The following is a 21,715-nucleotide window of genomic DNA, read 5'->3' on the forward strand; positions in this document are numbered from 1 at the left end:
CACCCCCACAAAGTGTCTCTGGTAGATAGCTGTTTATCATTATAATTATTTCTCGCCTGTTCTGTTATATTCCTGCTACAAGAGAAACCATCCGGTACTTTTCCTTTTCTTTCTGGCTTATTTCACTAAGCGTGCTCTTTTCCAGCTCCATCCATGTTGCTGCAAAAGACGTGCTTCTTCTTTTTTTTTTTTGGCTGCTGAGTAATATTTCACTGTGTGTATGTACCACATGTTTTCAATCCAGTCATCCATTTTTGGGCATTTGGGCTGTTTCCATGTCTTTCCAATTGTCAACAAAGCAGCAGTAAACACAGGGGTGCAGGTATCTTTTTGAATCAGTGTTTTTGTGTCTTTTGGGTAGATACCTAGGAGTGGGATTGCTGAGTTGTAGGGAAGCTCCAAGTTTAGCAGTTTGAGGAACCTCCAAACAGTTTTCCATAGTGGTTGTACTAGTTTGCATTCCCACCAGCAGTGCAGGAGAGTTCCTTTTTCTCCACACCCTCGCCAACATTTGTTGCTGCTAGTTGTTTGAAGATGTGCTATTCTCACTGGGGTGAGGTGGTATCTCATTGTGGTTTTAATTTGCAGCTCCCTTATTACGAGTGATGTTGAACATTTTTCATATGCTTATTTGCCATCTGCATTTCCTCTTTGGAGAAGTGTCTTTTTAGCTCTCCTGCCCATTTTTTGATGGGGTTGTTTACTTTATTGTTGTTGAGTTTCATCAGTTCTCCGTGTATTTTTGTGATCAATCCTTTATTGCTAGTTTTGTGTGAGAAATTTTTTCCCAATCAGTGGGATGTCTGTTTGTTTTTTGTAATGTCTCATTTGTTGTACAGAAGCTCTTTAACTTGATGTAGTCCCATCTAATTATCCTTGCCTTCACTATAGTTGCATTGGGTGCTCTATCTTTAAAGATGTAGCTGAAGTGTAAGTCGTGTACTGTTTGGCCCATCTTTGCTTCCAGGTATTTTATAGTTTCTGTTCTTATGTCTAGGTCTTTAATCCACTTTGAACTGATTTTTGTGTATGATGAGGGGTAGTGATCTAGTTTCATTTTTTTGCTTGTAGCTTCCCAGTTTTCCCAGCACCATTTGCTGAACAAACTTTCTTTGTTCCATTGTATCTTCTTTGCTCCTTTGTCAAAGATTAGCTGTCCATAAACCTATGGGTTTATATCTGGGTTTTCCGTCCAAATCCACTGGCCTGTATGCCTGTTCTTGTTTCAGTACCATGCAGTTTTGATTATTATGGCTTTGTAGTATAGCTTGAAGTTTGGGATTGTAATGCCTCCATTCTCTTTCTTTCTAGTCATGAGAGCTTTGGCTACTTGAGGTCTTTTGTTGTTCCATACGAATCTCACCAATATTTTTTTCTATTTCTTTGAAGACTATCATTGAGACTTTTATTGGGATGGTGTTAAATCTGTATTATCGCTTTTTGCAGGATGGCCATTTTGATAATGTTAATTCTCCCAATCCATGAGCAGGGGATGTCTTTCCATTTCATGGTGTCTTCTTGTATTTCTTTTAATTTTTGTTTTGTAATTTTCTTTGTATAGGTCTTTTACCTCTTTTGTTAGGTTGACTCCCAGGTATTTGATTCTTTTTATTTTAATTGAAGAGGGGATGTTTTTTTATTTCTGCTTCTTCTGATTGGCTGTTTGTGTATAGGAAGGCCTCTGATTTTTGTGTGTTGATTTTATATCCTGCTACCTTGCTAAACTGGTTGATGGTTTTGATTAGTTTCTCTGTGGAGTTTTTAGGATTTTCCATGTAGAGTAACATATCATCTGCAAATAAGGACAGTTTTACTTCTTTCCCTATTGGATTTCTTGCATGTCTTTTTCCTGTCTTATTGCTCTGGCTAGAACTTCCAATATTATGCTGAAGAGCAGTGGTGATGGTGGACACCCTTTTCTTGTTCCTGATTTCAAGGGAAAAGCTTTCAGCTTTTCTTCGTTGAGGATAACAACAGCTGTGGGTTTGTCATATATGGATTTTATCATGTTGAGGTATGTTCCTTCTATTCCGAGGATTTCGAGGGCCTTAACCATAAATGGGTGTTGAACTTTGTCGAATGCCTTCTCCGCATCTATTGATATGATTATGTGGTTTTTATTTTTCTATCGGTTGATGTGATGATTACACTAATTGATTTTCTGATGTTGAACCATCCTTGTGCTCCTGGGATAAAACCCACTTGGTCACTGTGTATTATTCTTTTAATGCATTGTTGGAGTTTGTTGGCTAAGATTTTGCTGAGGATTTTTTCATCAGTGTTCATTAGGGAGATTGGTTTGAAGTTAAAAATATGGAATGCTTCATGAATTTGCGTGTCATCCTTGCACAGGGGCCATGCTAATCTTCTCTGTAGCGTTCCAATTTTAGTATATGTGCTGCTGAAGCAAACACCAGTTATTTATTTTTTTAAAGATTTATTCATAAAGAACTGGGATACAGCCAGAAAGAGATGGCAGGGGCAGTGAGAGGCTTCACCAGAGAGAGAGTGGGGAGCAGAACAGGCAGATGGACGAAGTTCACTGCTGAGGAGAGCAGTGGGGAGACAGAGAGAGATGGCAGGGGCAGTGAGAGGCTTTACCAGAGACAGAGTGGGGAGCAGAACAGGCAGATGGACGAAGTTCACTGCTGAGGAGAGCAGTGGGGAGACAGGAGAGGTCTGCCACGCCATGTAGATCACCTCTGGGGCTGGGGATTGAACTTGCACTGAAGTGGCTGCGGCCAGCTTGCAGTGCTGCGTCCCAATTTGTTGTGCCACCAAGGAGGGCCAAGTCATACTTTTTTTTTTGGTTAACAGCTCCTCAATCAATCAATCTGCTTGCAATTACAATTTCTGTTCTTTAATATTTTGCTTGGAAATCTCCTCAGTTAAATGTTATTTCATTATTTACAAGTTCTGCTTTCTGCATAACTGCAAGACACAAGTCAGCTAAACTGTCTGCCACCCTGTAACAAACTCATATTCTTTCCTAAAATTTTCAAAATCATGTTCTTAATTCCTTCTGAGTCCTCACCAGTTGAAGGATGCCATCAACATGGTGGAAATGAGATATTGGGATCAATCTCTCCCCTAAAAACAACTAAAAAAGGACTGTTATAATGAGACCTGAGTCCTCACCAGCAATGCCATTAATGTCCATATTTTCACTAAGTTTATTCATGATTTATATATCCTCCAAGATAATTTGGTTTTGCCCATAATGTTCCTCATTTACTTCTGAGCCATCAATGGCAGACTTTTAATGTCTGTATTTCGATTAACAACACATTCAAGGCCACCACTGAGGTTTCTTTTCTATCAGGCTTCTCAAAAGTCTTCCAGTCTCTAATTCAAGCCCACATATCCACATTTTAGGTATTTGTCACAGTAGCACTCCACGTCTGGTATCAAAATGTGTATTATTTTCTATTGATGCTGCAACAAGTCATTACCAGTTTATTAGTTTTATATAATACAAACTTATTATTTTATAGTTCCGTAGGTCAGAAGTCCAGCATGGATCTCATCAGACTAAATCAAGGTGTTTGGCAAGCTGCATTACCTACTGAAGGTTCTAGGAGAGAATCTGTGTGCTGCTCATTTGGACTGTTGGCAGAAGGTTGTTCCCTGTTTCTAGAGGCTGCTGCATTTCTCAGCTCAGGGCTTTCTTCCTTTATCTTCAAAGCCAGCAATGGGTGATCAAGTCCCTCTTCTCACATTTCTCTGACTCTCAGAAATCATAGGATAACGTCTCATCCTATGTCCATCTGACCAGAGAGAGGCTCTTTGCTTTTAAGGAGTCATGTGATTAAGCCCAGCTCCATAACCTTAATCACATCTACATAGTCCCCTTTGCCATCCATGTAATGCTACACATTCACCAGTTCATTAGTGCCAGAGATTAGGGCATTTACACCTTTGGGGGTCCATTATTCTGCCTACCAAACTTACGGCAAAGAACAGAGTAAGCCATTTGCCTAGGTTCAAATCACTGCTAAGCCACTTACTACCTATAAATCATGTGCAAGTTAATTGGGCTTTCTGTGCCTCAGCTGAATTATATGTAAAATGAAGATTACAGTATCAACCTGTGGTGGTCTTAAGAGCTAGCCAACTGTGCCACTGCCTTTTTTTTTTTTTAAGTAACAAAACCTGTTCCTTATCCTTCCAATTTAAACTGGACATAAAGTCATCCAGCTAAAGACTACATATTGTATTTGCCTTGTGGCTATGTGCCTCAGCTTAAAACCAATAGGGTATGAACAAAAGCAATATAATATATGTGTACATATATAATTTCTATATTACTTACAACTCACAGAACTTGTCTCTCTCTCCTTCCCTATAGGCTGGAGTGTAAATGGTACAACAACCCACTGCCAATAACGTGGATGAGAACCCCCACAGGTAACGGCAAAGAAATGAGAAAAAGAACCTGGATCTTTGAATGACCTCATGGAACTAATCCATTCCACTGGTCTGGCAAGCCTGGACTATTACATAGGAAAGAAATAGACGTCTAGTTATTTAAGTCAATGTATCTTAGTGAGTTATTTAAGTGCTTAGTCATATAGGGAATGCTGCGGTAATGGCATACATCATTACTGATTACATTATTTTGCATTCTGGAGGTTGTAATTCTACTTTATGTCTCAGGTCCTCGGTATCCTACAGGAAATAAACATTAAGTAACACTAGTACACTCTAATCAAAATATGTTACCTGATTACTCATTTACATGATAAAGAAACGAGAAACCAACACTGAGTTTATAAATGCAAGGCATTCAATACATTACATTTGATTTCAGGAACACCTCTCAGATGCTGCTGAGATGAAAAAAGAAAATCACATGGAACGTTAGGTAAATTCCCTGAGATCGCTCTAGCCTGTGGTGGCTTGAGAGCTTGTCATTCATATGCCCTCTTTGCCAAAAAGAAGGCCAGTGGGGCAGTTGAGAATTAGTCAATAAGCCCCTCTTCATTATGTTACTCACATAGATGTTCGGTACTTGATGTCATCTTTTTCAGCCAGTTCCTCACAGGTGAGGCCATTGTGCTCTTTCCAGAGTCCCTGACACTTCCTACAGGTTTCCTGGGGACAAAGGAGAAGAAACACAAACAACTCCTGGTGAGTAGACACCACACAAGTTTCTGCTCAATAATAGGGAATGCAAACTGAACTCCACTTGTCCTGAATTCTTTAAGGATCTCTCTCCTTTTCAGCAGAGATAATTCTAAAAGCATCTCTCACCAGAAGAGATAATAATCACTAGGAGAGTGGCCCTCCCTGGTGGCGCAGAGGGTTAAAGCACAGCACTGAGAAGCTAAAGCAACTTCCGCATGAGTTCGATCCCCACCTGCCCAGGAGGTGACCACATGGTGAGACAGACCTCTCCTGACCCGCCCGCTGCTCCCCTCAGCAGTGTACTTCGTCGATCTGCCTGTGCTACACACCACTCTGTCCCTGGTGAATCCTCTCACACTCTGCATCTCTGGCCTTACCCCAGTTCTGTACGAATAAATATTAAAAAAAAAAAAAAATCACCAGGAGGAAACAGTGGGAGAGCTTTCTCTCCTTAGATCAAAAGAAAATATTGTACCCATCACCCAGTTTGTATTCAAAATGCCAGGGACCACTTGAATACCACAGAAGTCAAATTTATGAGATCTTGAGTAGTCCAAAAGAAAACACTGTGAGCTGCTTCAGGGCAGGGTCTGTCTGGGTCTTATTAACGCCTGCAATTCCTCTGCCCAATGATTCCCTGTTAGCAAGTAACAGACATTTCTGTTGAATGATTTAGATTAATTACTAGGAGTCTTCAAGGGAGCTGTCCCCTCAGTCATTTCTTACTCATTAACAAGGATGTCATCTTTCAGAGCTTAACTTCATTTATAAACATGTTAATTAAAAAAAAAATTCTAGGAGTCTTCATAGTTTAAGAGCTATTTTCTTATAAGCTAGAAATTATCTGACATCACCAACAAGAATTTGAAGAATTTAAGTACAGGGAAATTATAACCCTAGCAAGTACAGTGAAAAAAAAAGATAGTGTTGTCTGCTCTAACTGGGGATCTGATAAAAAGACTTTGGGGGAGAGTGAAGGCTTGGAAAACTGGAGTCTGAGATCTGAAAGATGAGTCAAAGATAGTGGAAGGAGAATAGCATACAGAACAGAGGAGTAAGAGAAGACTCTGACCAACACAGCTGGGCAAGCTTGGTTCCTGCAGCTGAACTACGGACTGTAAAAACAGGCCTGCAAGGCCTACAGAGGCAGTTCATGTGGGGCCTTACAGGTGTGATCATCAGTCTGACCTTTATCTTAAGTGCTAGGAAGGGCATCATGAGTGTCAGCTATGGATGTGACCATCAGATTAAAAAAAAGAAACAACAAAAACAACAAAACACCACTCTGTGGAAAGTAGTCTGAAGGAAAGAATAAATGTGTAACAGAACCCAGGAAGCATTGGATGTTATCCAGGAGAGAGACTAAGACAGCCCAAACTAGGAAGGTGGTGAAGACAGGAAGGAGAGTTGACCAATTTGAGAGGGATTTAGGAAGCAAAAGTGGCCAGCCTGGTGATGGTCCAACTATGGAAGTGAGGAGAGAGAAGGAAAGATGATGTCTTGGTTTTGATTTGTACAACTGAAGGGAGCAGCGACATTGATGGAGCCCAAGAACGGCAGAGAAACTCTGGGTTGCGTTGAAGGAGGAAAGGTGAAAAGGTGTTAAGATCCTTAGTTTGACCTGGCTGGTGATGACACAGAGGGGCCTGTGGGACACACATTGGAGATGTCAAGCAGGGAGTTGAGTGAAAACAGTAAGTACCTGGGAGTGGTTGAGCTAGAGGCTGCTGGGAGATGTACTACTTTATACCTTCACATCAATTCTAGAAGCATCTCCAATAGCTTAACTCCACTTGTTACTGACCTTTCTCTTATACAACTAAATTGACTCAGAAAGGCACAGCATAACATGTGTGGAACAGAAGCAACTGTGTCTACATTTAAAGGTGATGGGAGAATACAGTGAAATAAAAAGCCAACTTGAAAGGATACCCAAGAAATTGGTAGTATTATATTGTCCTGAGAGGCTAGAAGACAGTGGTGAGATTCTTACTACAGGCCTTTTGTAGCCTCTGAATCTTATACAAATGTACTATCTAATTAAAAATTAAATACAATTAAAAAAGAGAGAGAGAAGTGAAATGGAACGCTTAGGGAGGAAAATGCCTGAATAACCTTTGGTGAATACTGTTCCTAGGCATGGAATGGGTGGGGTGGGAATAGACAGGAGCCGGATCTGAAGATGCCATTGTTTCCAAGGGATACAATATCTTTGGCTTTCCACCTATATCCCTGTCAATAAACAGAGGCTAAATCAGTAGTGACTTAATTATTACATACCAAACTGTAAAGTAGCATAAAGCTGTTTTTAGAAGACTTTGTACCTAAGTATTCCAGGAAACTGGAGAATAAACAACAGCTGGAGAATAGATGAGCTGGCATCTGGATTCTAATCTTCAAAACAATACCAACCAGCCACCCACAGATATAACAGCTTGAAAACAATGCCCTCAATTTAGATAGTGCTTTCAGTATTCCTGGTGATCCAGTATTAATTCATGGGACTTTCTTTATAAGGAAAAGACACACAAGATAACCTGGTCAATCTGAGTCAGGGCCCACTATGAAGCCACTGCCCATTTTCAAAGTCATGGTGGTTTGCTGTAGGTCATGTGTGGGTGTTCAGCCACGGTACTTTTCTCACTGAAGGGTCCAGAGTATCCAGAGAATAAAACTGAAATGTCTTCTGCAGAAACTAGCTAGCTAGACAACAAAACCCACAATTAAAATAAGGGAAGCAAATAAACAGGCTGTGTAAATTGAATATTCTGCATTCTCTTTATGCTGTTTCTTTAAAATGTACCCTCTCTTCTAAATACAGTGTATTTTACTAAATTGAAACTTTCTCTTCTCAACCACAGCTGGTTTTGTTCCCAGACTCAACATGCTACAATACCAGGTAGAAGACATGTTTTTGAGTGTTTCTAGCATGGAAGACAAATGCATTCTTCAAAGAGTGAAGCAAATGATGAAATATTTTTTCAAATATTTTTCAAATAATGAAAAATGCACAAGGACCCTTTGGGAGGAAAGAGCTTGACAGAAGCTTCAGACCCTGAAGCTTATCCTGATGCATATCCTGCCTCTCAGCCCTCATCAGAGACCACGCTTCCCATCACCTCAGTGGCATTTTCGGTTCAGGAAAAAACAGATGAATTCACCATCACTCCAAATACCACAGAGAAGACTTCTCTCCTCCCAAAAAAGGTACCACCTTGGTTAACTTTTTAAGGAGCAGTAGCCCATGTCTTATGATGGAGCAATTTCTGGTTAAGCTTTACATTTTAGTACTCAAAAAGTACATCAAGGTGTTCTGACCATTCAGTCATAAATTACAGTATAAATGAACACTCCAATGTCTTCCTTCATTCATTTTCTGCCACTTCATGCTTGATGGGCAAGAGGAAAAAAAGCTCAACTTCAGTCAACCCTGTCAAGGAACTGACTTTTTTTTCTTTCCATATAAGTAGCTTCCTCAAAGACCAACACTGGCCTAGGCTAAGACCTCATCTAAGGGCAGCAGGGCTTCCTGCTGCTGGCAAAGATCCCAGAGAAGATGAGACCAAGGCTCTAAGTCACCAGAATGTCTTTATCACTCCAGGCCTGCTCTGGCTCTCTGCATCTTACCTAGCTTACTTCCAGCCTGTCCCAGAAGCAGAATATACAAAAACTAATTTTCAGTGGTTCCTCCAATGAGACTTCTAAACTGACTTTCCAGGGAAAAGAAGTTGCTAATTTAGGTAGAGGTTGGAGCTATGGCCAATTGAAATCTAATCTCTCTGAAACAGTGTTCTGCTTTGCCATCAGAGGTACTCAAAGAGGGGGGAGGTGCTTTAAATCCTCTTTTTTTTTTTTTTTTTTAAAGGTTTATTTATTTATGTATACAGAACTGGGGTACATGCCAGAGGTGCAGGGGCGAAGAGAGGAATCACCAGAGACAAAGTGGGTAGCAGAACAGGCAGATCGCTGAAGTACATTGCTGGGGAGCAGCGGGTGGGTCAGGAAAGATCTGCCACGCCATGTGTGACCTCCAGGGCAGGCAGGGATCAAACTCATGCTGAAGTGGCGGTAGCTTCCTAGTGCTTTTGCCACCAGGGAAGGCCCACTTTAAAGCCTCTTAAAGAAGCAGTTAGGCTAGGCACCCAACCCATCACAAATGCTTAAGTGGACCCAGGAGTCATAAGGCCTTGGACTTTCAGGCCTGTGTCTCCAGATGTCAAAGTCACGGATTCTCCCCCTACTTCAAGGCCCAAGTGACATATGGATGCCAGCCAAGACTAGTCAGGAAAAGAGACAATGAGACAAATGCTGGGATTCTTGAAAAACAATAAACTTGGCAAAATCAAAGCTCAGGCAGAACCAGGTTTTCCTTCCTTTCACTAATGGAAATGGAGAATTTCTATTTTCTTAGGGCAAGAATGCAGTGTCTCAGGAGGAAGTGAGATATGTGAGGAAATCTAGCAAAGGACAGTGGAGTTCAGCATACACACATACACAGAGATACACACACACGCGGTGGTGCCCAAGAGAGACAGCGAAAGGAGGGGGGAGGGGCATCGGGAAAGGACTTGTGAAGGCCACACGCAGTGAGGAGCAGAGGAAGCTGTTGTGGTGGGGACTTGAGGGGAGGACTGAGAGAGGACAGTACTGGGTTAAATGGAAGGTGCTGAGGTTGGAGGTAGGAGCTTGGAAAGCTGGGCTGAGTGGTGGTAAGTGTAATGATCTGATGTACATTTTCAGAAGATCACTGGAACTGTTGATGGTGCACAAAAACATGCTAGTTGTAGGACTGTGCAGCAACTCTCTCACTCAACTAGGCCAAGGGAATGCCTTTCAGGGGAACAAGCCCTTATGCCTAGATTAGATTCTTGGCCAGACTTCCTCAAACACCATCCACAGTGAGAGACCGGATGGACTAGGATGAACCCGAGGACACCATTTCTTAATGATGATGACAGGAATCTATTAGTCGCAGAACATTAGCCTGGATACAGTGAGGAAGTGGCTGATCTGGCTCCTGCCAACCTCTAGCTGCTTGTTTGCCATGCACAGAAGCAGCATGTTTTAAGATTTCCATTAGATGCTCAATGTGATGGCTACACACCAGAGCCAAGTTATCAGTTTTGGTCCTTCTTTCAACCAGCCCTGGGTCTTGACTTGTAAAGCCTTGCCAATCACTTGGTAAAAGGTGGCTGGGACTGCGCGACGGGAAGATTAGCTAATGGCTCTGTTTGAGACCGTTACCATCACCCAAAGTGCTTGGGGTCAAAATTTTGTCAGTGATGCTAAAATTGTTATAGAGGCAAATTTCTGTACTGGAAGGACTCATTATATTCTCACAACAGCTTCCCTCCTCCCTGGAGCCCATCCTTTTAAAACACTACCTGAAAGCCTGCCACAGCACTATCTGGCTCTTTTCCCAGCAGAGGAGGTCGTCGAACAAAGATAGTTCCTGCCTCCCTGACACCTCCCTCCCAGCCACCAGAATTGGGGTGGATGGACAATAGAGAACCTTCTACTTTGTAAGAAGACAAGGCACACTTGGAAGGGAACTGAAGGCAGGAGAGGCTGGAGTGTGGATGGGGAAGGTGCCACTTTACACTGGGTGTAAGGAAGGCCTCCTGAAGAGGTGGCAGTTCAGCTCAAACCTGAAGAGCATCTGGTAGCAGGAATATGGAGTGAGTGGGGCGAAGAGGAGAAGAGGAATATGGAGAAAAAGCTTGCTGCAGGGCTTCCTGGCCTGCTCTGAGCCAGAACCCAGGGCCAGCATAGTTGGCTCATGGCCAGTGACACACGCCTGACAGACTCAACCACACTCCATATAGATGTCCTTTCTCTTTTGGCAGTACCTACTCGTCAGCTCTCATTTCAAATGCCAGGGGCTCTGGGAAACCCAAATGAGCTGGACAAAAGTTGGCACCCCATCCCTGAGCTCCTGGAGCACTTGGCTCAACTCTCTTACAGCACTTTTAATAGTCTCTTGCAACCTTCTGCTTATATCCTATCTCTGAGGAAGTAGGCATTTGCAGACTAGGACTATGGTGTGCAGACAGTTGTAAAGAAGGGTTCAGTTCATTTATTCAAACAATGTTTCCTTGAGAGTCTATTTAGTGCCCCATAGACATGCACTGGTGAATAAGCCAACCAAAAATTCCTGATTTTAAGGTGCTTATAATCTACCATGGTAAATCTCCATTATCTTTGGATTTCCAGGGTCTCATGCTTGGTCTGGCCAATATAAAGGGTTAAATTTATAAAAAATTACAGAGAGTTGAAGTCCAGAGCAGACAAATCATACTCCTCTCCATGCAGACTAAAACACAGCCCCATCCCTGGGACTTCAATATTTTACACAGGAAGAAAAGCATATAGAAGTTGGAATACTGATCTCCTCCCCCCAAAACCATTATTTCCTCTCTTATCAGGTCTTATTTATAATTCATGATATGTAAAGCATGATGATTTGAGAAAAATCAAGATATCAGTAAATGGAATACTCTCAGGTAAGTTCATAAATTTAAACTTTAAGTATACAGGCTATGTCTATTTCACTGTGGTTCCTTTGTTTGCTCCCTTACTCTCTCTTTTTAAAGATTTATTTATTTATGCATACAGAACTGGGGTACAGGCCTGAGGTACAGGAGCAGTGACAGGATTCACAGAGTGGGGAGCAGAACAGGCCGACTGACAAAGTACACTGCTGGGGGAGCAGTGGGCAAGTCAGGAGAGGTCTGCGGTGCCATGTGGGTCACCTCCAGGGCGGGGATTGAACTCATGCTGAAGTGGCTTCCACTAGCTTCCCAGCGCTGTACTTTAACGGTTGTGCCACTAGGGAGGGCCCTACCCTACCACATCTATGTATAAGAGCAAGCTTGAGAAAAGAAATCTCTAAATCTCACTTCTGTAGATTAGAAAGAAGCCAAAAACACCTTTCCCCAGATGCACCAGAATTAGGTGACAAATTGGATTAGGTGGCTTCAATTTTGGTTTCTGTGCAAATGCTGCCCCCTAGGGGTAGGAAGTTATAAAAGCACTTTGACTTCAAGAGAAACTACCTGAGAAATAGTGACTGGGAAAAGTCCTGTTATATTACACCACAGTTGTCTGCTTCCTACTAAACTACAGGGACCAGGATTTCTAAGATAAAAGTAAGAGGCAACATCTTTCTGAACAAATCAAGGCACAGTTTTGCTTTATGTAAATAACCAAAAACAGAATAGTAACAGTCAAATACTAGTGACTATTTCTCTTCAACGACCATTTAACAGAATCTTTGGGACTATCAGTTATACCAAGGGCAACTTCAGGTGAACAATTCTTATGAAAACTCAAAGACAAATACATGAGTTCCTGGACACTGGGAAATAAAAAGAACAAAACCAAATCCTTGCCTTCCCAGCAGTTAGCTGGGGAAGGGGGTAAAAGCCACCATATGATAAATAAGTAAAATGCACATTACAACATGATGATCACAGGCACTAAGGATGAAAATAGTAGAAGGAAGAACGCAGTGTTGGGTGCCAGAGAGGGCAGCAGGGCTGCCTGTGACACGCTGAAAGCATGGCAGGGGTGTCTGGGACCTGGGAGGCAGTGACAAAGGGTTTTGATGTACTCAGAGTGCACAGAGGCTAAAGAGAATTCTTTCCCCAAGGGTAGAGAGAACTAACTCTCTTCTACTGGCACCCTTCTCATGGAGAGCTCTCAAAACAGCCTCACCATGCAGTGCTCACAGCCTTGAAAGGCTGACACACAACAGCTGTGACTAAGCACCTTCTAAGGGGTTTGCTCACAGTAGATGCTCACACAATATGTTTGTGGAACTGAAGTTACTTCTAGCCATGATTTTCAAACTACAAACTGCAACCCACTGATGGGTTGTGAAATCTTTTTAGTAGATCACAAGTAATGGTCCTGTTAAACTTAAATAGAAAACACATATCATCTACATTTTGTAAAACTTGCTCTATAACAATAAAATTATTGTTTGTATTATATAAAAATACATTTATCTATGCATTGGTTTTTTACTAAAATATACTCTTCTTACTGGTCATAGTCCAAAAAAGTTTGAAAGTTATTAATTTAGGATTTGTTTGTTCATTCAAAAAACAAAAAGTTTTTTTGGTCCTCCCTGGTGGTGCAACTGGTTAAAGCACAGTTCTATGAATCAATCCGCAGTCAGTTTGAGTTTGATCTTGGCCCAGGAGTGATCCACATGGCACAGCAGACCTCGCCTGTCTAGCCTGCTGCTCCCCTCAGCAGTGTAATTTGTCAATCTGCCTGTTCTGCTCTTTACTGTCTCTGGTGAATCCTTTCACCACCCCTGTACCCCAGTTCTGTATGCATAAATAAATCAATCTTTAAAACAAAGCCAAAAAGTTCTTTCTACAGAATTGGAAAGGTCCTTTCTCATAAGAGGAACTCCTAGGAATCAGCATGAGGAATTGAAAAAAAAAAAAAAGGTCTTTTCTCAGCTTACCAGGAGGTAAAGCTTTTAGTGAGGAATAGTGCGTGAGAATCAGCCAGAACAGCAGCAAAAGAATGTATTAGGAAGTGGTGGGTCTAATAATAGCCCATCTCAAACTGTCAAAAATAAATGCTGCTAGAAATTGGGTAGAAACAAACCCAGGCAGGTCTTAACTCAGCTGTAAGGACTGACCCTGGGCTTCCAGAATTTGCCTGTTCCCAATTTGGCTTCATTTACTTGGCTAACACTCCCTCTCAGCAGACATGTCCATCGCACTGTAGGGTAAGTTGGGTCAGTCAATGCACTTACCTCATGCTCAGTTTCTCAGAGCATGAAGCTTCCAGCCTAAGCTACCCAACTATTTTAGGTTCTATGGTTTGTGAGAAGTTGCCAATGTGCTTCTATGAAGCCTCTTATTAAGAAAAAAACACAGAAAAGGAGAAAAAAGTACTGGATGATTTTGTGCATATGTGGAATACAGAGAAACTAAACAAAGGAACAGAAAATCAAAACCAAAACAAAACCTAGAAATCTGACTGTAAAATTCCCCCAGAGGGGAAGGATGTAGGCTGAGTGGCTTGGGGAAGAGAACATGTGTTGTATGTAGCACAGACAGAGAGGAACTAAGAAGCTTGGTGATTGCTGAGAATCTTTAAGGCATTAGGACTGGGTATCTATCTAAAATGGGAAGATGACAAATGAAAGCAATAAAGAAAGATAATACATACTAGAGCTTGGCAGTTTCTAGTCAGTAGTATCACACCTATCTCACCCTAAGTACTGAGGCACATTCTACTTGTAAGTTTCTCTGATGCTGCCCAGTAAAACAAAATCCAGAGCAATCTAAAGATCTGCTAGCGTTTGGCTTCCTGGAACCGAGAGAGCTACAAGTAACTGGCTCAACTGAATACAATTCAACTGGTTAATACTCAGAAATTACTTGGCCCCAAATCTGTTAACCCTTGATGTGTTAGGATCGCAACATCCATGTAACATAAAATCACAAGGAAGTAGCAGATTCCTGGAACCACAAACTTCAGCTCTTAACACAAAAAATAAGGAAGCCCTAAATGTCAATCCAATAGGAATACATCAAATACAATCTTTCCAGTACAACTGGTCTTAAGGGAGAGATTCACGTCTAAATAGTGTATGTACAGGAAGAACACAGTCTCCACACAGTTGTTAAAATTAGTAGTTACAGCCCACTTTTGATACTGAGATTAGATAATCATTTCTGGAAAATCTGGAAGTAGAACAGGTACTTTTATTTTTTAAAGATTTATTTATTAATGCATACAGAACTGGGGTACAGGCCAGAGGTATGGGACAGTGAGAAGATTCACCAGAGACAGAGTGGGGAGCGCAACAGGCAGATCCACTGAAATATATTCAGAGGGGAGCAGTGGGCAAGACAGAAGAGGTCTGCTGCTTCATGTGGATCACTTCCCAGGCTGGGGATCGAATTCAGGCTAAAGAGGCTGAGGATAGCTTCATAGCTGCAATTTAACCCATTGTGCCACCAGGGAGGGCCCAGAATAGGTACTTAGAAGAGAGGTGGGGTCCCAAACAACATTAAGGCAGGACAGGGAATAAACAGTTCTTCCTATATCTGTCCATAGCACAACCTGTCATGGCCACACCCCCTTCCTGTGACACGCCCTGCATGTTTGTACTTCCTTATCTTCTTTAGAGCCTCCTGGCTCAGGCCACATCTGGGCCTTCCCATTGAAAAGCTCCCACTTGTTCTTTGTTCAACTCCCTGGGACAACACAATCTCTAGTTTCTTGTTTCTTCCTGCTCAGACTGTTCAGTTGGAAGGATTTTTTATAGTTCACCACTCTTGGTGGACTGACTGGAGATAAAAATGACATGACAGTAGTTAGTTTTCAGACTTAAAAAAAAAAAAGGTAATGGTTTCAGGTAATTGGAAGGACCATTAGATTTCCTTCCACTTTTACATTAAGTTTACCTGCCTTCCCCACTTATTGCCCCAACTCCTGAAAGGAATAAAGTCAACATGAGGTAATAAAAAGGGTGGAGTCTTTGGAGAACATGGCAAGTGGCTTATTGCTATTCACTGCTCTGGGCAGGCTCCCAGGTCTCTTTTCAAGACTCTTCAGATCTCCCTAGAGTGGTGTTAAAGTTTAAATAAGAAAACATGTTGCCATGTTGCCTCTGGTAAGGTGTCTGGAGCTCAGAGGCTGTCCCTTCGCAGGCTGACCTTGCCAGGCAGCCTGACTTCTCACGGTATGCCTCGACACTGTCATTTATATTTCTAACAGGGAGAGCTCTGGTAATAAGCCTGGTTTTTCACCTGGCTTTTATTTAATACTTGCTCGTACTGCAATCTGGGTATGTCTCTTTTTCTTCATTATTGCTCCTAGGTTTGCAAAGCAGATTCCATGTGAACACCCTCCACTTAAAATATTTATGCAGTTACCAGTGCTGGAGGCGGTCACCATGCTTGAAGTTTTCAAACCGTGTGCATACTCTATGTCTCCAATATCGGAATACCTCTGAGCAAATACTCCTTTAGTTGTGGGCCCTGGCAAAACTTTGCCTTGTCTACCTGTAACAAAGCTTTTTTCTTTAGAAGAGTTCAGGATCAGGTCTCCCTGGTGGCAGAGGGGTTAACTTTCCACACTATGAAGCTATCCACAACCAATGCAGAGTTTGATCCTTTCACCCACCAGCCAGGCAGCTGACCCACACGGCACAGCAGACACTCCTGTCCACCCACTGCTCCCCTCAGCAGTGTACTTCAGTAGATCCACCTGTTTTGCTCTCCACTGTCCCTGGTGAATCCTCTCAACCCCTTCCCCGGGACCTCTGGTTAACACCCGCTCTCATATGCATAAGTAAATAAATATTGAAGAAAGAAAGAAAAAAAAAGTTCAGGATCTTCTTCCCTGCCCAGGGAATGGGCAGCTATGTAAAATCCACTCTGCCCAAGATCCCAAAGTAAGCTCCTAAAAAAGAAGTTGAGAGTCAAGGGAACCACAAGCTCTCAAAGATTTTTTGAATCACTTTCTTTCAAAGGACTCAGAATTCTGATTTCTTTACATCATGAAGACACAGAATCTTCACCATCTTCCCAGAAAGGAAAGAACAAACAAAAGGGCGTAGTCACTTTTGAACCCTACTGTCCATTTCAATATTCAATAATTCTTTCCTGGTGTCATGAGAAAGGTATAATGATGGCCTGTTTAAATTCTTATCAAGCAGAGAAAGAAAGTCAGGAGCAAGGAGGCTAGCCGATGCATTGCAGATGCTAGTCCCTTTCCTCTGGAGTTTGAAGGAAGGCTTTCTTTTTGACCTCAGCTGGAGGCAGAGGTGATACCACACTTTACAAGTGCTGTTTACACAGCAGGTTTGCAGAGAAAGCTGCTGAATGTATTAAATAGTTTTCCACATTTTCATTAAAAAAAAAAAAAAATCCTCCCTCTGTAAACAACAAAGGTGTTTTCTTTCCCTCTAACTAATGGAATATTGACAGAAAGGAAAGCCTCTCTTAGGTGCAGGATATATAAACTGAGTCCAGGAATAGAAGGGAGAGAAAAATGTCAATTTGCCACAGGGGCATGATAAGACGTACAAGTGGAAGATCCCTAGCTTGGAAGGCACAGAAACAGATATCAGCTTCAGTACAGACATTTCAGTAACAAACAGCATGGGCATGCTATTCTTCCAGTCTTATCTTTTTTTTTTTTTTTATAGTAGTTTATTTTTACATCATTTTGTGCCTTTTTCCCCATCTCAGTTGTAATCCCCGTGGGATTCCCATCACCAAATCACCCATGTGCCATCATAGCCCAGTGCACTTCCCTCCCCCAACCGTTTCTTCCAGTCTTATCTTCATCCTCCCCGTTCTAATGCGTTGGCAATTCTAGCTATAGTGTGTCTTTCATATATTTTTGTTATAGTATGAAACACTTATTTGGTTAGTAGGTTACCCACTTGCTGTCTCCAGACACTATTCTTAACCCTCTTCAAGCACCCACTTGACTCTACCCACCTGAAAACTAGTTCTCTCCCTCAGAAATCAGACAGATTAATTACTGGCTTAATTTGGTATGATATAATACTCCAGAGACCATCAGAGAACACTTTCACACAGACAGGTGTCTGTAGAGGGCTCCCTCAGGGAAGACCCTAGTTATCTAGTCCCTTGTTCTGTCTTCAACTGGAGTCTTAAAAATGCAGAATATCGGGCCCTCCCTGGTGGCGCAGTGGGTTAAAGCATAGCACTAAGAAGCTAAAGCCACTTCAGCATGAGTTTGATCCCTGCCTGCCCTGAAGGTGACCCACATGGCATGGCAGACCTGCCCGCTGCTCCCCTCAGCAGTGTATTTCGACGATCTGCCTGTTCTGCTCCCCACTCTGTCTCCGGTGAAGCTTCTCACCGCCCCTGCACCTCTAGCCTATATCCCAGTTCTGTATGCACAAATAAATCTTTAAAAAAAAAAAAAAAAAAAGCAGAATATCAGGCTGTACTCTCAACCTAAACATCAGAATTGCAAGACAAGTTAGAATACACAGTAAATTTGCGCAACTCCTAACCTCTTTTTATATAGGTCTTGTTTTGCCTATTGTTTGATACTTCTATTTATAAAAGAAAAACAAAAAAGACAATCTGGGTTCCCAACATGGTAATTTTTTGCTGTTGGCAATTAAAGGGGGAGAGCTGATTATATTTATTAGTCATTCTGGCATGGTTAATAGGTGAAACTTACTCAATGCTCATGAAACCATCGCTGCCATTTTACTTCAAGTGGAAGGTGATTACAACACTGAGAGACCAAAGGTATCAGAGAATGAGGAGTGGAAGGGCTGGTATTGGATCTATACTTGTTAGTGTCTTCAATTTATATCAAATTTTCCACTACTCTTGTTACTGAGCCACACCTGTCTGATCACAGTGGTCCTGACAGAGCCAGGTATGCGGGGAGGAAGGCCTGCACCGTGATGCATTGAGGATGCTGCCAAGGAGACATTCAGAACCAGGGAAAATGCTGAGCTGATTGATTATTCTTGGAATTAAATTAAATACAGTTAGTCACAAGTATAAAACAAACCTTAGGATTCCACTACTTTACAAAAGTGCTTGATCAGAGAGAAAGTTACTAATTACTTTTGACTCCAAACATTCTTAATTCCTACCACTTTTTCATTAATTTATTCATGTTCAAAAACCCAAAGATGATCTGTGGAAGCAAAAGTGCAACTCAGGTGTTGTAAAATAGTTTTGTTACACAGTATGTTGCAAATATAACTTCCCTCTCATCATTTTAAGCTGCCTTTTTAAGTCTTAATACACAGCCCCAATTCTCAGTTCCAGTTGTGCAGTCTACCAAAGGGGAACTTGCAGTGTTAACCTTATAAGGAGCTTGTCTGTGACCTTTTGGAAGTCAAGAGGCCAGCCCAGGAAGTGAAGGCTAAAAGCCAACCCACTGGGCAGTACACGTCACCCATGCCCTAGACCATGCGTCCTCCCTTTGTGGTGATTTCCTTGAACACTTGGCCGCCCCTGCAGAGCTGCCAGAGTGGTCACCTGCTCTAATGTTGCCAGTATCTTTGTTTATACCTTAATTTTTTCCTTACAGCAATTACTCAAAACAATAAAACAGGGTAAGACTTCAAGATCAGTCACTGTCTTTTGTGGGGTTCTGCACTGTTTCTTTGGATCTGTCCATCTTTCTTTGGACATTCAGGCTGTTTCTGTCTCTTAGCTACTGTAAATAGTGCTGCAATGAACACAGGAGTGCAGGTCTCCTTCTGAATTAATGTTTTTGTGTCCTTTGAGTAGATTCCTAGGAGCAGAATTGCTTAGAACCCCTTTGACTGGATCAAGAAGATGTGGTATACATACACAATGGAATACTACTCAGCAATCAAAACGATAAACTCATGCCATCTGCAGCAACATGGATGGAGCTGGAACGGTTTATGCTCAATGAAGGAAGTCTGAAGGAATAAAGAAAAATATCAGGTGGTTTTGATTATAGGCAAAATATAGGAAAATCAAACAAGGGGTAGGGAAAGAAAAAGGACAAAACTAGGGCCCTCCCTGGTGCCCAGCGGGTTAAAGCACAGCACAAAGAAGCTAAAGCCACTTCAGAATGAGTTCGATCCCCGCCTGCCCCGGAGGCGTCCACATGGCTCCTGACCCGCCCGCTGCTCCCCTCAGCAGTGTACTTCGTAGATCTGCCTGTTCTGCTCCCCACTCTGTCTCTGGTGAATCCTCTCACCCTCCGCATCTCTGGCCTGTACCCCAGTTCTGTACGAATAAATAAATAAAACTTTAAAAAAAAAAAAGGACAAAACTAGTAGGCAGACTAGTCATTGAGACATACAGCAGGGAAGGGGAGGGAGAGGGATCAAAACAGGGAAGGAAAAGCACAAGAGACTATGGTGACAGTTCACAGGTAACTTTGGTGGTGGGAGTTCTATGGGGATTACATCTGAGAGGAAAAAGCAAGAATTATATAAAAATGAACAATGATATAAAATATATACACATCTATATTTAAGAAAGAAAGAAAAAAAAAGGTTGGGGTCTAGAAGCCACTGCACAGTTTTAACAGCCAGGCTGACCTAATATCATTAAGGAAGACTGGAAGGAATAGAGGGGTTGGGAAACTTAAGCAGACCACACCACCATGGTGGGACTTTGGACCAGTGTAATAGAAGACAGGAGGATATGAAGAAAAGATACTGCTCCATTTGACCAGATTCAGAGGTAAAACTCCAAAAATCATCTATCATCAGTGTTGTTATAAAAATCTGCTAGCCAGGGAATCATAGGGGTAACTGTTTAAAGAGGTGGTTAACACTCATTTGTAGGGACACAAAAAGGACAGCCTTTAAAATGAGCTGGATGCAAGATGTCTAGTTACTGAAAAAGCTAGCTTTGTATGTAATAAGCACAACTCCCACAATTTCATTTAAAGGTAAATGCTTTACTTTAAAGTAATGGGCCGGAAAGTTGTAGTGGCTCTGGAACAAAACCAAAACCAAACCAAACCAAACCAAACCAAACAAGATACCACTACGTGCCCACTACATGCAAGTCGCTGTCCTGGGTACTTCCCACCCCATCACCTTACCAATGTGCAGTCTCAGACAGTGCTAGAGACTGTAGGGGAGTGACGTCACTGGGCTTTATGCAGGACCACACAGATCATGAGGCTCATAGCATCACTTGTATCCAAGTTCTCAAGCTAAAGAAATTCTTCTTTCCTCTACTCCACACCTTAAGCTTTTATGCAAACTACCACACAACAAAGCTGATGGCAAAAGAGCTGCCAGCAGTTGCAAAAAAAAGTATGGTTCTGGAATAAAGCAAGCCCTGTAGCAGCAGCACTTGAAGCAAAGCTGGTAAGCTGCTGCTCTGCAGCCTCCATCCACACAACAAAGCTGTGCAGAAGTAAGTGGCGCAAAACCAGCATGGTCCACCCCAGACCCACTGCTTGTGCTCTGTCTGCCTGGATGTGGGGCTACCTCAGCTTCACAGGTGCTCTGGGAAACAAGGTCCCACGGAGTACACAAGAGGGGAACAGGTGTTTAAATGGAAAGTGCAGTCTTGAGCCAGAAAAAACTATTATAGTTCAATCTAAGTCCTTATTCTTATGGAAGAATGGCACTTCATGTCTAACCATAAGAATAAATAAAGGACTCACAAATACACAGTATAATATGAAAACCACAACGTAGAGAAAAAACACAGACCTTCCTTGGGCCTCAGGTTCAAAGTGCTTCCCCTCCAGTCATTGTCCTTTACTGCTATTTTAAGTCTAGGACCAGATGTACATCCAGCTGGGATACTAAAAAACGGGAGCAGTGAATGCCGGGTATATTCTCATACAGGGTCTAATATTTCCAGTGAGTGTATGTTAACGTTTCTTAATAACAAAACCAAGGCCTTCCCTGGTGGCACAACGGGGTTAAACTAAAGCACTAAGAAAATAACCGCAGCCACTAAGTGCAAGTTCAACTCCCCGCCAGGGAGCTGACCCACATGATGCAGCAGACTTCTCCTGTCTTACCTGCTGCTCCCCTCAGCAGTGTATTTCAGTCCATCTGACTGTTATGTCTCTGGTGAATCCTCTCACCTCCCAT

General features: G+C 42.1%; 1 protein-coding gene across 2 annotated transcripts in view; it reads right to left on the bottom strand.

The window, feature by feature from the left end:
• The window catches only part of RNF216 (ring finger protein 216), a 122,398-nt gene that overhangs the window by 22,722 nt on the left and 77,961 nt on the right, over nucleotides 1–21,715 (bottom strand). For both annotated transcript variants that reach the window (XM_004691926.2, XM_004691927.2), the window contains exon 14: nucleotides 4,997–5,094. In XM_004691926.2, coding sequence (XP_004691983.1) covers nucleotides 4,997–5,094 — 98 coding nt within the window. The remainder of the gene's footprint in view (nucleotides 1–4,996; nucleotides 5,095–21,715) is intronic.

This window comes from Condylura cristata, unplaced genomic scaffold, assembly GCF_000260355.1.
Source record: "Condylura cristata isolate star-nosed mole 26May11 unplaced genomic scaffold, ConCri1.0 scaffold00032, whole genome shotgun sequence".
In the NCBI taxonomy this organism is placed as follows: domain Eukaryota; kingdom Metazoa; phylum Chordata; class Mammalia; order Eulipotyphla; family Talpidae; genus Condylura; species Condylura cristata.